At 38.6% G+C, this 16,393-nt stretch overlaps 1 protein-coding gene across 3 annotated transcripts in view; it reads right to left on the reverse strand.

Moving 5' to 3' along the window:
- pi4kaa (phosphatidylinositol 4-kinase, catalytic, alpha a) overlaps positions 1-16,393 on the reverse strand; it is a 75,087-nt gene that overhangs the window by 45,853 nt on the left and 12,841 nt on the right. For all 3 annotated transcript variants that reach the window (XM_005172596.6, XM_009305081.5, NM_001034972.1), the window contains 10 exon segments: positions 15,365-15,556; positions 11,535-11,635; positions 10,833-10,962; positions 10,606-10,735; positions 7,934-8,029; positions 7,655-7,838; positions 7,473-7,573; positions 3,771-3,939; positions 1,367-1,417; positions 609-717 (listed from right to left, as the gene is read on the reverse strand). In XM_005172596.6, coding sequence (XP_005172653.1) covers positions 609-717; positions 1,367-1,417; positions 3,771-3,939; positions 7,473-7,573; positions 7,655-7,838; positions 7,934-8,029; positions 10,606-10,735; positions 10,833-10,962; positions 11,535-11,635; positions 15,365-15,556 — 1,263 coding nt within the window.

A 16,393-nucleotide genomic window follows, 5' to 3' on the forward strand; every position in this document is an offset into this window, starting at 1 on the left:
CCTCTATAATATTCAGGTCTGGACTCTGTGGAGGCCATTTCATGACTGTCTGCATGTAATCAGTTGTATTCCGGATTTTGCTGCAATTAGTGGATCATTATCATGATGAAAATGAAAAATATTAAAACTGAAGTCCTTTCTAGAAGGAATGGCATAATGGATTAAAACCTTACTTTTTAACATTCATAATTCCATCAATTCAGACAATATTGCTAACAACAACACTGCTAGAAATGCAGCTCAAACTAGGACAAACAGCCTCTCTCCAACACTGTCTTTCACATGTCTTAAACATATAAACCAAAGTAATTCAAACTCTAACCTAACTCCTATCCTAACAAACCGTACATCAACTGAAAGATCATTTATTCACCCTGAAGATATCTCAATTTAAAATAAATTGACTAAAAATATACACTTATGACTTTTATGGGTGAAAAAGAGTCACATTTATCCATTATATCGTCAGTAAAAGATTTAATGTTGGCCTAAAACTTTTGCAAAGTACTGTGTTTTGTCCAACATTCAACAAATAAACAGACAAAAATGCTACAAAATCTTAAACTAAATGATGTACATGTGAACATTTATTAATATGGATGTCTAACCTGAGCCCTCAACAGCGAAGCCCATCACAACCGAATACAGCCAGAAATCTCTGAACAGCTTCTGCAGCCTCGGTTTGGCTTCTTTTATGGCCGGCAAACGTTTGGTTAGCTATAGGGTAAAAAACAGACAGATTATGAACAACATATCCCAATCGGCTCTCAACCAAAAACATTAATTGTGTAAACTGTCGGCAACTGAGGTAAAATAATGTTCATTTTAGCAGCAAAAACAGACTCGAAAAAGAATTTATTTTTTTAAATGAGTAAAAGCTAAATGTATACCCTTTTCTAAGCGTCATTTACTGTATATCGATTTATATGTTCATTAAAGTAAATATTAGTTAAAAATAAAATAGGTCAGATGCCTTTTTACACACACAATGAGTGACAGTTCAGGATGACCATTACAGAAATGTGTTTAGGACTAACAGCAGTTTGCGACAATGCCACCAGGGGGCACAAAGGGAGCGATACAAATGGACAGAAATAGACAGTAGCTGCAAATACCCTGCTATTTGTAAATGAAATGAAACGTTAGCTAATGTATTAACTCACAATGAGCAATAAACATTTTTACAAAATTAATGAATGTTTCGTTTTATTGAACATGACAACATTTCTGTATATTTTTAGCATAATGTAAAAAAAAATCTTATGTACCGTTATGTATAAATAGAAAAATCCCAATCACAGCTTTATTCTCTGTGCGCCTAATGTTTGACTTATAAAATATTGGTACAAAAAAAATATTGTCTTACCACAGCAATGACAGGAATGAGAACTCCGAGATTACCAGCGCTGCTTGACGCCTGAGGAAAAATCAGCATCAAAAATATATTTAGAGGTCCCGTGAAATTAAAATATCGTTTAGGATGCTGGTATGAGTATTGTTAGTTTTTAAGAAATCTATAAGCTAGTGCGCACCAAAAAAGTGAGAAAATTCACGTTTAAGAGATATAAAACTGACATGTAAAGCTTGCAGTTTGTCACTGCCACCTTTTCCTTTTATTTCTCCACATCACCTCATACTTCAGTTTATCATCAAATCTTGACCAATCAAATGCTCTCTAGCATTTGACATGCCCCGCCCCCTTCAAGACGCTTCACATTTATCATGCTTGAGCTCAACCACTCTCTGAGTGGTGTTGTGTGGCAAGAGTCTGTGAATATAACCAGCTTCTAATGGTAAAAATGTATTAATTTTATTTGCTACAATCAAACATGATTGAAGGTCTGTAGAACATTCTCTTTTTGTACGTGTCGGGGAAAACCATTAAGAGCGTGTCGGAATCCACTTTTGCTATTTAAGGGATAGAAAATTACGCTTTGCGCCGAGGCGCATGGTCTAACAAGGTTGTGCTTATTCTCTTAATGAGTTATGGGTGTTTTGAGCATAAGAGTCAGTTGGGTCGCACCAAGGAGCATTTGCTATTTACATGGTGGACTTTGTATATGGAAAAACTAAACACTTCACTAGTGAGAAAATAATTAAACAGAGCATCTGCAGCGTGCGGATAAAGAATGAGCCTCCTCCAATCCGCCTCTTTACTTTCTCTTTACTTTTACTCTTTACTTTGGTGGAGTAAGGAAACGGTGGAAACACCCACTTAAGACATCCATTAGCCCACATATTTAATTTCATTTGTTAAGCGCAAAGATCATTGATCATTTTCCTATTTAAAGCTAGTCTTTTGTAGTTACATTGTACAATAAGATCAACGGAAATGAAAAATTATGATCAACTCAACACAAATCTGTACTCAAACCAAAAACAAAAAGATAGCTAATGTTTACCTTTTTTTTTTTAAAATAACGAAGCAGCAGTTAAATATAACATAAAGCAACCCTCCACTTTTTTCAAAAGGCTCATTTTACAAGTCTATTAGAGGTAAATGGTTGACTTGAACCGTTTTTGAATCCATTCAGCTGATTTTAGCTTAGCTTTGCATAGTGAATTGAATCATTCAGCCTCTTTACTTTAACTCCTTTACATTGGTGGAGTAAGGATATGGTGGACACTTCCACTGAAGACATGCATTAGCCGACATTTTTAATTTAATTTGTTAAGCGCAAAGATTTGTTTCAAAACTATTTCTCTAAATTCAGTTCTAATTTCCAGCAAACGAATAAATGAACAATAATAACGAAGTGTGGTCAGAAAACTGAGTTATATCCAAACACACGTCCTCTACTTATCTCCATATGTTGATGCAGACGTCTCCAAAACCAACAGGTGGACAAATCTAAACTAGTTTTTAATAAAACAAATTTAAGTATGCATATAATAAATAGCACTGCTAATAATGATAACATTATACAAAGGCATGGCAGTTGTTTTAATATTTATGTAGAAAATAATAATTTTTGTAACATTTTAACTCTTTATTTTTTCATCAGTAAAGATATTTGTATGTTGCTGTTCAGGTGTGTATTAAGCAATGTATAAATGTTTGGACCTGCATAGGCGCATAACTAACTGCGCTGGACTTTAGAGCAGCTTTAAGTTGGTTTATTGCGCGGTCTATTTCAGTTATTTAAAATAGCAACGCACCATCAATACCTCCTTTTTAGACCAGCATATCCATGAGTCCACAAAGTGGCACAAATGAATTTGCTATTTAAACAATGTGGCGCAAAACAGAAAAATTAGGCTTGCGCTGGTCTAAACATAGCAACAAATCACTCCAAACACATCTTGTGCTTTTTTGCGCCGAGTGTATGATAGGGCCCAATATCTCCCTTATTAGCATAGAATGTTAATCTTGTTTTTGAATCTGCCACTATGCTGACACATAGGCATTTGTAGCTCTGCCCACTTTCAAAAAGAGTACAATCTCATTTGAATTTAAAGCGACAGCCAACAAAATGTGTGTGCTCTTTTTCCAGTAATTTATTATAATGTTACAATTTCTTTTTCACTTTTTTTTTAAATTCAGTAGAACGAATTTACTGGTATTTTCAAAAAGGGCCTGTTCACACATGATCTCTTTCCGGAAAAGTCTGTATGTGTGAAAGGGGCTATTAACTAAACTCACTGGCAGCAGAGTGGGGAGTGTTCACAAATACTTGTTTCTGCAGAGGTATTCGAAACCTCTTCGAGTCAAGAACAAAGAAGACGTCTGCTGTGGGTTTACTGGGGGCTTTAATTTGATGTTTGGGTACCTTGAGGGCCGGGCCCTTCTCGCTGGCTCTTTCACTGGCCCGTTTGCCCTCCAGCCCCAGCTGCACAAACAGTTCCAGCAGATTGACCAGCAGCTCGTCCACCATCTGCTCCGTCTGCAGGTTGGCTGCGATGTTGGCCAGAGCATTGATCACGGCCAGAGAACAGTGCCTGTGCCAAATACAACAACACTGAGGTCAAAAAAGGTCAAGAATTATACCAAGCATGTATAATACCAGTGCTTCTCACAGGTTTAAAATATACTTGCTGTGGTAGCCAGATTGAAAGACACCTTTATTTAAATAAGGCAGATTAACCATTTCTAAAGGTGTTTAAATATTCTGCAGCCAGTTTAGATGTCATTTCGTCCCTTTGCATATAGTGAAGTTTTTCTAGGTTGTTTATTAAAGAATAATTTAATGTTTCTCTAGTAGGTTTAAATGAAAAGGTAATTTAAAAACACATAAAATTTTGAAGATTTAGAAGATCCAAAAAGGCGTATTTCTGTGGGAGCATTGACTGTTCTCGCGCACACAGAATCATAAGTAGCCTACGAAACAGGTAAACGAAAGACAATTTTCCACTGGTTAGTTGATTGCAGATATTTGGTTATCTTGATATAAAAAAAGTGTAAAAGGATGATAATAATAGTAAAAAAAAAAAAAATAAATTATAAAAATTTTGTTTTAAAGTGTCGCCAAATATACTTGGGCAGCCATTAGAGCTGTGAACCTACACTAGTCTCACGGTTCGGTTCGGTTACGATTATGATGCCATCGATTCGGTTCAATTCGATATCTCGGTGCATCACGGTGCATTGACGGTGCTTTCCATACACAGTTTTATATTTTCTTCACAGCAGCATTTCTTGTATTAAAATGTATGAATATATTTATATTTATATACTATTTGTAATACACTTTTGTCATTTAATACAAAAAGTCAGATATATAAATTGTAACTTTAAACAAAACGAGCATTCAGCAAATAATATAAACAAATATCCAGCTCAATTTCTGATCCTTGTCTAGTTCTCTTACACCCCTTTGATTGGTCACACCCTCAACAAAAACAGTTGCGATTGGCTCTTGCGCGCTGAGCTCTTCACAGATGAGTGACACTGATAAGCGGCAGGGGCAAACTCCCAGCTGATGTATGATAGACACGGTGAAGAAAACTCTGCAGACACGCGCTGGTTTCTGTAAGCAAAAGTAACGCTGTAAAACAGCCGACATGAGAAGAAAAGCCACGCCAGCAGTCGAATGGGCCACTGTACAGAGATGGAGTAGGCTACTTTCATTCTCTCGATCTCAGTGAAATAGGGGCTATTGTTGTATATGTCAGTGAAAGACTGATCCAGCAAACACACACAGTGAAATTGTTCACAGTTTATGAGTTTTAAGTAGTTAAAGCGCTGTAAATACTAGTGATCGCCTCCCTCGCGACAGAGCGCATATGAGGTAAATGACGTCAGTAAAAACCGGTTATGATTATTACCGAACCCATACCGAATTGTCCGCGTCTGCATCGCGGTGCACCGAAGAAACGATTAATTTTGACACCCCTAGCAGCCATTAATATACCTGGGCGACACGCCCACACAAAGTTTATGTGTGGGAAGCACTCAATACAATTTAAACAGTTGCGGTAAAAAAAGGAATTTATTTTTATTACTTTTGTGTCTTTATTTTTTATTAGAAAAATGCTTAGACTAACAAGAGATTAATCAAACGTTCTCTTATGTATGAGATCACATATTGACCAGACACACTTCCTCTTACTGTGCTGCATACTCTAAGGAACATGCTGACAAGATGGAAAAAGCAGAATAAGTGTGGGGGCCTTTGTTTAATACAAAGTCTAGACATGTCACAAGTTGTCATGATGCTTGTAGAAGCTGTGAAAGCTATTAAAGATGCACGTAATTGTTCAGTTCTGGTATGCATAGAAGGGGTGCAGAAAGAGGAAGTATGTCTGGGGTACAAGAGCCAAAGGACTGCAGAATGACTGATAAGTGACGTTAAACCAAAACTCTACCTGTTAATATCAGTTGTGTATGCATGCTGGAGTCAGGAAATGCATGTTAGTGGCGAACCTCTTGAATGTAATTCTTGTAATGCAATGGGGTAATGAAGCCCAGCGCTCTGTCATCGAATTATTCATTTGTATCTAATAAATTACTAATATTTTTGGCATTGAATAAAACCCTCTCCAGACCTTTTCTTATTGAACACGCATGGAATTGGCTTGATTTTCCAACACAGTTTAACATAAATATATAAATCAACCATATAAATAATAGGAATATTACTAAAAGGAATAAATTATATCAAGAATACGTTGAATTAGATGAATTGTAATAGAAGGTTTTCTCTCAAAAGCATTGTTGTTTGGTATATATTTTATTCATTATTTTATCATTTTTTTGTTCCTGTATTTTTACAGTGTTCTCAGACTTAGGATAATTATCATATTTGCACGATAACTTCGGCCTCTTTACGATGTACGATAAAGAAACAGAGAAAGTTGTGGCCAATTTAAGACTTAAGAGTGGATGAAAACATCCCAAACAGCACAAAAGGGTTAATCAATTAACTAATAATAACAATGGGTAACACATTTATTAAAGTATGTTATTTATTAAGGGTGTCACAATCCTCCAAATCCTCGATTCGATTACATTTTCGATTCTAAAGGCACGATTCGATTCGATTTTCGATTATGAATAATTAATTAATTAATGACAAATTAATTATTTGTAGCCTGCCATTTAAACTACCTGACCTGCGTGGTCTTTGTTTTACCCATAAACAAATCATACAGTAAATGAATAAAGGCAAGATACACACATAATTACCACCTGTCAATCACTTTTTTCTGCGGGACTCGTGAATAGGCAGTGATCTGTGTCGTTATAATGGCGTCGGTAAAAAAAGAGGCACAACCAAAAGGAACCAGAAAACAGTATCTGAGGTGTTCGCTAAAATGACTAAGTACAAGTGAGTGAAAGATTGAAGCAGTCCTCTGACTGCCTGGACCTGCTGTCTCGAGCGCATGGCTGTGTGTGCGTCTGTGTGTGTGTGGTCACGTGATGTGCATTTTCAGAGGTAGAGAGGAAGGAGGGCTGCTCAGAAATGCTACACGCCACTGTGGATGTCAAATCGTTGTCGTTCTAAAATGCCATTTAAAAACAAAGACAGTGTAAACAGGGCCTGAGTGTGTACTTTTCGCAAGCGGATTTGCAACGGGGGCGGGCGGAGGATCGCGATGCCGGTGTTGTCTATCGGATGAACCGTACGTAATACGTACATAGCAGAGCTTGCAAAACTGTGTTTTTTTTGTCGACAACATGAACGTCGTCAACATAACTCACTGGAAATCCAAAATGCTTACACACCGGCGACTTCATTGAAAGAGGAGAGGGTTTAAGCTCTGTCGACGGGTCTCCTGCTTCTGCAGTTTAACAAGCACTTCAACAAGCCTGTTTTTTCCTGCTTGGCAAGCCAAGCTGACGTGACATGGGGGCGTGGCAGCATCGACGATTCTATTTTTTGATTCGATAATCGAAATTGAGCATAAATTTCGATCGATTTCGATTAAAAATCGAAATCGTGACACCCCTATTATTTATCCATCAGCATGACGCAAAAACCTGTAGGTCAAAACATTTCACTAAATAATAAATACATGTAAAAATAAATCACCTGTATCCATGATCCTTGTAGTCTTTGGTGGAGTAAACCATGGAGCTGGCCTTCACGCTGATCTGCTGGAACAGGTTCCACACTTCCTGATAAATATATTGCTGTGGGACAGAAACGCGGAGATGTTAGCACGGATCCAAACATACAACCCTGATTTTCAGAACACAGAGGAGCTGGCATACGTTTCCAGTGATGACCATACAGCCCAGCTGATCTATGATGAGCACGTCGAGCTGAGACGGCGGCTGGCAGAACTTCTGCTGCAGGATCTGTAAGATGGGCTCCATCACTCGTGGAGTGTCTCTCAGAGCCACAGCGATGTGTCCTAACGCCCGTATGGTGTGGTCCGGGATTAGATGGGCATCCCTGAGAGGAAAACAGCACAAATGATGTTCATTCTTACAAATCTCTTTTAAGGGCTGTAAAATTATTCAAGCTATCATCTGTCAAATGCAACATACTTGTCATTTTCCTGCGAAATGTACAGACGGTTGGAAAGACTGGCGAGGAAAGCTTCAACGATGACTGAATCCATGGTCAATCCTGCTTTTAAACACCTAGATTAACAAAAAAATATTAGATCCTGATATATTTCATAAAATGAATGAAGAGTTTCGTTGCAAAACGAGATATATCCATTTACATTATTACATGACATTATTATTTAAGACATCAACAGTTAAGTTTATTCACAATTTTTATACATTAATCTATTACTTGAGATCGGTGAAGGCTAGGAACACAATATTTTCAAATCCAGGATATTTTTAACTTAATTTTATGTCCATAAATAGTTCATAAATAAATAAAAAAACAAGCCAAAGTGCAACATATTTATCTTAACATTGTCAAACATCTTATATTGGTTAAAAAAAACTATACATCATAAATATATGGAATAATATACACAAAGATTGATTAATAATAATAAGATTCTGAGTTAAACTTGGCCAGAACGTTCACAACCAAAACAAAACAAAAACGCTATATCCACCTTAGGCTATATTCTACTACAGTAATATAATTAAGAATAGCTAGTGAATTAATGTTTTGTTTGATAAGTAAGATTAAGTTAGTTAGACTAACAACTTGTAGCTTGTTACAGAAAGAGTGGAGGGCAGCTCCTTCGCACTGCTGCTAAAAACCAAACCTGTATGATCAACGCGGGCAGAGCCGCAGTGTCTGTGGCACCGAGCCCGCAACACAAGCTCGCCTCGCCCTGTGATTTTTTTAATGAATTATTATACTGTAATAATAATAATAATAATAGCTTATTTATTGGTTGTTGTGAAAAAGCAAGACCGTTTATTTTTCTCCATAACAACCTGTGCCCTTTACGTTCCCTTATAGTAAATCAAGAACAACAAGAACTAACGAGAGGTTTTAGGCTATAAATAATAAGTGCAACCGCATAAATAAATCTTCAGATAGGCTACTCAGCTACATGTAAGAAATTATTTTTCAAAATAAACTTACAAAGGACACTTTGAAATGTCGCCTTGCAGACAGGTATCCTGTGATGGGGGAAAAAAAAGTGCTCCCTGGTCTTCCTCTTGACATCAGCGGAGACTCGTTCCCTGCTGCATTTGTGTAATGCTGACAGACGTATTTTGTTCTGGTCCACTTTTTTAGCGTTTTTATACATTTTTGTGAAGTTGAAGGCTTCATCTTCTATCGCTAAATCAATGAGTAAACTCGGAGCACTTCACCGGCGGTGACTCTCCTTCCAGGGGATGCTGAGCTCGCGCCGCATCCTGAACGTTCTATAACTGTTATATCCAGGGCTTAACATTAACTTTTTTGACCACCAACCACTGTGGCAAGTAGTTTTCCAACATTACTAGCCACTCGCCATTTTCACTAGCCACAATTTAATTGTTGGGAAAATATATTTTATACACATAAATATGACTTTGACATGCTAAAATTACTTTATTTAGAGTTTGCGTTATCTCTACATGCCTCCTCATTCATTTCACCTTCTGTGTGTCGTGTATGAGCTTGCTCAATAATCATGAGCAAATGGGTCAGGGTTTCATATATTACATTTAGTTTTCATAATTTTCAGAGCACAAAATGAAGGATTTACCCAATTTATATCAGACCACACCATACATAAACAGTTAATTATTTCTTAGCCACAAATTTTAAATGTGCGAAAACATGCAAAATATAGCTGAATACTATACTTTTTGTTTAACAAAACATATGTACAGTCATATATCCTGGCTAAAGGTTCCAGATCACCAGTTAACTACACATAAATGGGGAGTTAATCTCCTATTAAAGCAATGTTATTGCAAAAAAAGATAATTAAACCATATTAATGCAAAAGAAAGCAGGTAAAAAAACATACTGTGTGACCACACACACGCATGGTTAATGATAGACCCATAAATTATCTTTTCAAAGAATAATTAAAGCGAAAGCAACTGGCGCTGCTTACAATAAGTCAACTCTGGAACTCTTGAAAGCAGCAAGACTGTGGGTGCATGTTCCTCCCTTTTTGTTCAGCCTATTTGAAAGAGAACCGATCGCATCAGTTGTTTCTAGACACAGTTGATACACAAAAGGAAACGGGAGCACGCACACCTCAGCTGTTCTCAGCTCTCATTCGGTATTTACCTGCTTTGCTCGCGCGAAGTTACGAATGCAATTATTTTTGTCAGTCGTGTTGCTTCTCGATCGCCTGTGCATGCATATAGGACCATCCTTATTGTCGAACCCTGCTTTAAAGAATTATTATCGGGGAAAATTATTTTCAGCCAGCCAAAGTGGCAAGTGGGAGTGTCTGTCTTACCCGCCACCGCCGAAATCGACCCGCATTTGGCGGGTGTTAATGTAAAGCCCTGGTTATATCGCACTTTGTAAAGAAACTGGTCTGGCGGATATCGCGTTTTGTGAAAAAATACATTTTGTACTCGACCTAAAATGTACATTCCTAAATGTTATTAATGGCAGCAATTCACACATAGATTAAGGCACATCTGAACAGTGATTTCCAATAATAAAATCCAAATGCCAAAAAATGTTGTTTATCGCGTTTTGCAATCAAACTCTTCAAATATAACACAAATTATTGGCTGGGACTAATTGTCACCTCACGTACTTCTTGAGTCCAGATGAGGTTTACCTGCATATATTGTTGATGGAAATGTCTCGGAGCTGCTCATACATGGACGGCTGGCTCTTCTTGCTGGAGTGCGAGCTGAAGGTGGACTGGGAATGCTCGTTGGTGACATGAATCTTGATCTCACCTGCTCCTGTTAAGTTGAAGATGGGAGTTTGTTTGAAAGTAATTAAAGTAAAGGGCAGCATTAATCTACTTCTGACGAGACCAAAATCAGGAGATGATCTGACCTGTGGTGTACTGACTGTGGTACTTGTAGAGCTTCACTAGTACAGGTGAAGGAACCACCAGAAAATCTCGTAGAGACATGGTCACAGAGTGAGCCACCACAGGAAAACGCTCACAGAGCCGGCCGAGACCCTGATTCAACAACACACAGAGCACAAATACACCAGAAATTAAAATCTATTTTGGCGGCTCAGTGGTTAGCACAGTTGGCAAGAAGGTCACTGGTTCAAGTCCCAGCTGGGCCAGTTGGCAATTCTGAGTTTGCATGTTCTCCCATGTTAACGTGGTTTTCCTCCGGGTGCTCCGGTTTCCTCCACAGTCCAAACACATGCGCTATATGTGAACTGAGTAAACTAAATAGGCTGTAGTGTATGAGTGTGTGTGTGTGAATGATTGTGTATGGATGTTTCCCAGTGCTGAGTTGAGGCTGGAAGGGCATCTGCTGCGTGAAACATATGCTGGAATTGTTGGTGGTTCATTCCGCTGTGATAAATAAGAGACTAAGCCAAAGGAAAGCCTGACTTCTACATACTGAGCATTAGTTCTGCCATTCTAGAAACCATTCTAATGAAATCAACCACTGATCAAATCAAGCAAGTTTAGCTTTAATAATTGATTTCCACATTTCTATTGACGCTGCAGTAATCACAGGGCCCTATGAAATGTCATATTGCATCCCAAAGTGTCCAGAAGTCAAGACGCACCTGTAAGCAGCAGATGAGCAGAGGCATGTGGGCGATGATGACTTTGCTGGACGTCTTGGACTGGAGCTTCTCTGACAGTTTAGTGCAGAGATTTTCAGCGCCTGACAGAAATAATCCCAAATATGAAGAGTTAGAAGGGTCATGTGCAGTGGTAGAAAGACTACCGAAGAATCACACTCAGGTAAAAGTACCATTACCTCATCAAAAACGTAGAGCAAGTATCTTGTAAATAGTAGGGGTGTCAAAATTAATTGTTTCTTCGGTGCACCGCGATGCAGACGTGGACAATTCGGTATCGGTTCAGTAATAATCATAACCGGTTATTATGTACTGACGTCATTTATCTCCTATGCGCTCTGTCGCGAGGGAGGTGAGCGCGAATATTTACAACACTCAGGCAACTCAGGGCCGGCCCGTGGCATAGGCACCATAGGCATATGCTAAGGGCGCTGCACATCCGGGGGGGTGCCAAAAATGAACGCGGTTCAGGTGGCTTTGTTTTCGATTTTCCTGACACACATTCAGTTATAGACGGCATTGAAGGATTTTGACTTCTTCTTTGCAATCCGTCTCATCATGGACCAACGTTTATCCTTTTCATCATCGTGTTTCTCAGTATTTAACTGTGAATTGATTTTAATTAATGAATAAGTTAACACATTGCTTAATATAAGAATGTTCAGTGCATTTGCCTGTCTCTTTATAACTATTTTCAGAAGCCATCATACTAGGTCAGAGGTCACGGAGACCTTGAGTGGAACTGAGGGCTGAGGACTGGAAGCAACTAGGGATGTAACGGTATCAGAATTTCACGGTACGGTAATACCTCGGTATGAATGTCACGGTACGGTATTTATTGAATCATTTACAGGAAAAAACAAAACTTATGAAAATACTCCAAAAAAGTGCCAAAAGTGTCAATGACATACAAATTAGTCATCTATCTGTAAGCTTTGAAACAGGAACTTCAATTTTAATAACAAAAAACTATTAAACCATGTAAAAAAAAAAAGTTTCAATTTAGTATTGTTGAAAACTCATCACATTCAACATTTAATCACTCACTCACTTAGATAGAGATGGGTTTAAAGGAAAATTATCATATAAATATAATTTGGTAAAAGCTGGTATCTCTGGGTATTTACAATGTCCCCTGCAACAGAAAAAAACCCTCTCATTTGGGACTGAGGTTTCTGGGACAAGAGAGATATGACTTGGCCCAGGTTGACAGCAGTGGGTAACGTTGTGCATTGTCTTTCCCCCACTTGAGAGGACAAACCATGAGTGAGATAGAGGTCTCATGTCTGCATCAATCTGAACAGAGTGCTGACAACACCGCTTTTCAGTACGTGCGCGACAACAAAGCTGATAAGAACTCGCGCGACAACACCGCTGATAAGAACTCGCGCGACAACACCGCTATTCAGTACGCGCGCGACAACACAGCTGATAAGAACTTGCGCGACAACACCACTATTCAGTACGCGCGCGACAACACAGCTGATAAGAACTCGCGCGACAACACCGCTATTTAGTACGCGCGCGACAACACAGCTGATAAGAACTCGCGCGACAACACCGCTATTCAGTACGCGCGCGACAACACAGCTGATAAGAACTCGCGCGACAACACCGCTATTCAGTACGCGCGCGGCGACAACACCCGCTTTAGAGTTTTCCAGCTCTTTTTCATCCCCGCTTCTAGCAGCACACTCCATTTCCGCATTACTGGATCTGTAGCGACAACAGACCGCAAGGGATGATGGTCAAGCATGGGCTGATGGGAACTGTAGTTTTCGCTACCTCCCGTTCGCTTCATTCGCCTGAGCAAATTTTCTCAGAAGACCTATAGTTTTACCGAGTCATGCGACTACGGTAATATCGAAAATAATTAATATTGCGGTATGACGGTATTTACAATACCGTTACATCCCTAGAAGCAACTGTTTCTATTGTTATTTCTATGAGTTAATATTGTCTAAAATGTCTAAAGTGATTTTGCTATTTTTACGGTTAAATCTTTTTAAGTGATTCTACTTTTTATTCAAGATAGACTTTGTGTAGTAAGAATATAACTGCCTGAATGTAGATGATAGCGGTTTTTAACCAGTTTTGATAAAGACGGCTGAGAGTACATAGGAAACAGATTGTACTTTATGTGTGTGTGTTCTATTTGATTGTTGATCCGTTTCACAGGTCTGGAGTCAGCTCTAATCAGTCTAAGGGATGTCTGACGTTTATGCTTAAGATATTGTTCAGAATATACGCACGAACCCCACATGGAACTTTTCCTAGTCTCTGTGTTTTAACCAATCAGGTTAGAGCACCTATATGTATGACGCAGTTAATGACGTTATGTGAGAGTATAATTGTTATTGATTGGTGATTGTAAGCAGAGCGGCCTAGGAACTCATTGCGAGTGTTGAAGCTGGCTTCTGCTGATGTAACTGCAAACTATCTTCAGTAAACTTGATTTATTTATTTAACTCTCTGACTCCGGCTCTTCTTTATCTACCAGACTGGTCATTCTTTGGGTCAAACTGTAAACTATCCCTACAGTTTTGACTCAAAAACCTCTTACCCTAAAAAGAACTAAAGTGTGTTTCCTACAAAAAGACAAAGCTGGTTATGTTTCACAGCTGTGATTACGTTGACTATCTCTAATTACAATTGTGACTTGTCAAAACTCATTTAGAGATATCTGCAAATATTTTTCAATGGAAGTCAATGGAGGAATATGACTAGTCATAATATATTTGCAGATATCTCCAATCTGATTTCGTACTAGTACAATTGTAATTGCAGATATCTCTAATTGTCATTCTGACTAGTCGAATTATAATTATGACTAGTCAAAATATAATTAGAGATATCTCTAAATATATTTATGGAGTCAGAACAAAGATTTTGTAACAGCCTTCCATTGCTGTTATCGCCAGAAATGGGGGTGAGCACGTATTTCACGCGTGCAATCAGAGTCCATGCATGCTAAAGTTGTTTTTAAGCAGAATGTCTTTATTTGTGCAGGTGAATTAAACAAAGCCTCAATCTTTGCTTCTCCTTTCTTCTTTATCATGTCAATATAACATTCACTCCATGTATACACAGCACATATCTAAACACTGCTGTTTTCTGGCTAGCAAACAAATTACTCTGTGGCACGGTCAAAAACCGTGTGCTTTCCCATACCTGACGCTCTTCCTCGCTTACACAGGCACCTTAGTTATAGTTTTCAGCTAGTGACACCTAGTGGACAACATAAATCACTACAACACAAAAAATGGCTCCTACAGATTTCAATGCTTAAAAGGTTTGCCATAGAGAGCACATCTCACTGAACAGCGCAGCATCGATGACGTAAGCGTGCCGAGGCCTGATATGGTGTGAGTGCGGGCCGCCGGGAGAGACGGGAAGGGGGACAAGCGTACGGCCTAAGTAATGACCCACAAATGCTCGATCACGGCCCTGCCCATGTGGGCTTGGGCTCAGACAGAGAAACTAAACTCTATAGGACACCTTCCAAACATGCCTCGAAATTGTTCATTACGGTTGAAAATTATTATTATTTGATTGGACTGGAATCGCAGGAGTGATCTTTCGATTTTTCGACAATAAAAAAGTGGCTGCAGATTAATAAAAAACAGTGGAGTAAAAGTGCCGATACTGCACTAAAACTGTACTGAAGGGAAAGCAAAAGTACACATTTTTAAAACCACTTAAAAACTGGTGAAAAACTTCTCAATTACAGAAATTTGAGTATTTGTAATGTTACTTTACACCGCTGTTCACAAGACATAAGTGTTGTGGTGTATTTCTCTGTCAAGTCTTACCCTGTTCTTCCGTGACGGCCCACACCATGAGGTCCACACAGGCGGCGTTGGCCTGACAGCGCAGCTTAAGCGGGTTCAGTTCACTGTGCAGATACTCCACATCGTGCAGGATCCTCTGCAGCTCAGACTGACTGCTGCTGAACTGCTCCAGAACAAAGTCATGGACCTCCTTCACAAACGACACCTGCAGATCTGCACACACAAAAAAAAATGCGCAAAAAATGTGATAAAACATCTGTAGAAAAAGCGTGACTGATTTGGTTAATGTAAATAAAACACTTTTATTTAAATACAACACTTTCTTAGTGGCCGATCACACTGTGCACCCTTTTCCATTCTATGAATGCAAGGCACAGCACACTGCCTTTTTGTTGACAAGAAAAAGACTGACTTACTTCCAGGCCTGCTGCTTTTTAACATTATAATAAAATTGTGATATTCAAGATTTGTGAAGTTATACAGCGCTGGAAAACTCCAAACAGCAACCACTAGTCTTTCCTTCATCTTTATTAACGAATTACTGTTTCCCTGTTACAACGCCCTCTCCATTACTGACAAAAAAATATGCGTTAATATAATTGAGAAGGCTGAAGTTGTTTTCATGTGAGCAGCGTCTCTCTCAGCCAGCCATAGGAACCCTCCTTCTCTGGGGTGTGTGTTTGTATGTGTTCAGGGCTGGGGCGGGTCACATAACCAACCAGTGATGATGATTGGTGCGTCTGTGAATGTGGTGTATTTGAGAACATGATGATTGGCTTAGATTGAGTTTATTTCCATCGTTTGCCAATCAGAGGCAAAGTACACCAACGCCCAGGATTCAGAACTATGGCTTTTCCCTCCCTGAGGTAAACGGCAGAGTCTATGTATTTACAAAGACTCAATTTATCATTGAGTCTATGTATTTACTTGTGTGTAAATTTAAATTTATTCAGTTTTTAAATTAATTTTAAGAATTATATTGTGATAAAATAATAGTAATATTAAAATATTCATATGATTTAAGTACAATACAATTTGTAAAGTCATTAA

This window comes from Danio rerio, chromosome 10 (genome assembly GCF_049306965.1).
Source record: "Danio rerio strain Tuebingen ecotype United States chromosome 10, GRCz12tu, whole genome shotgun sequence".
NCBI lineage: Eukaryota > Metazoa > Chordata > Actinopteri > Cypriniformes > Danionidae > Danio > Danio rerio.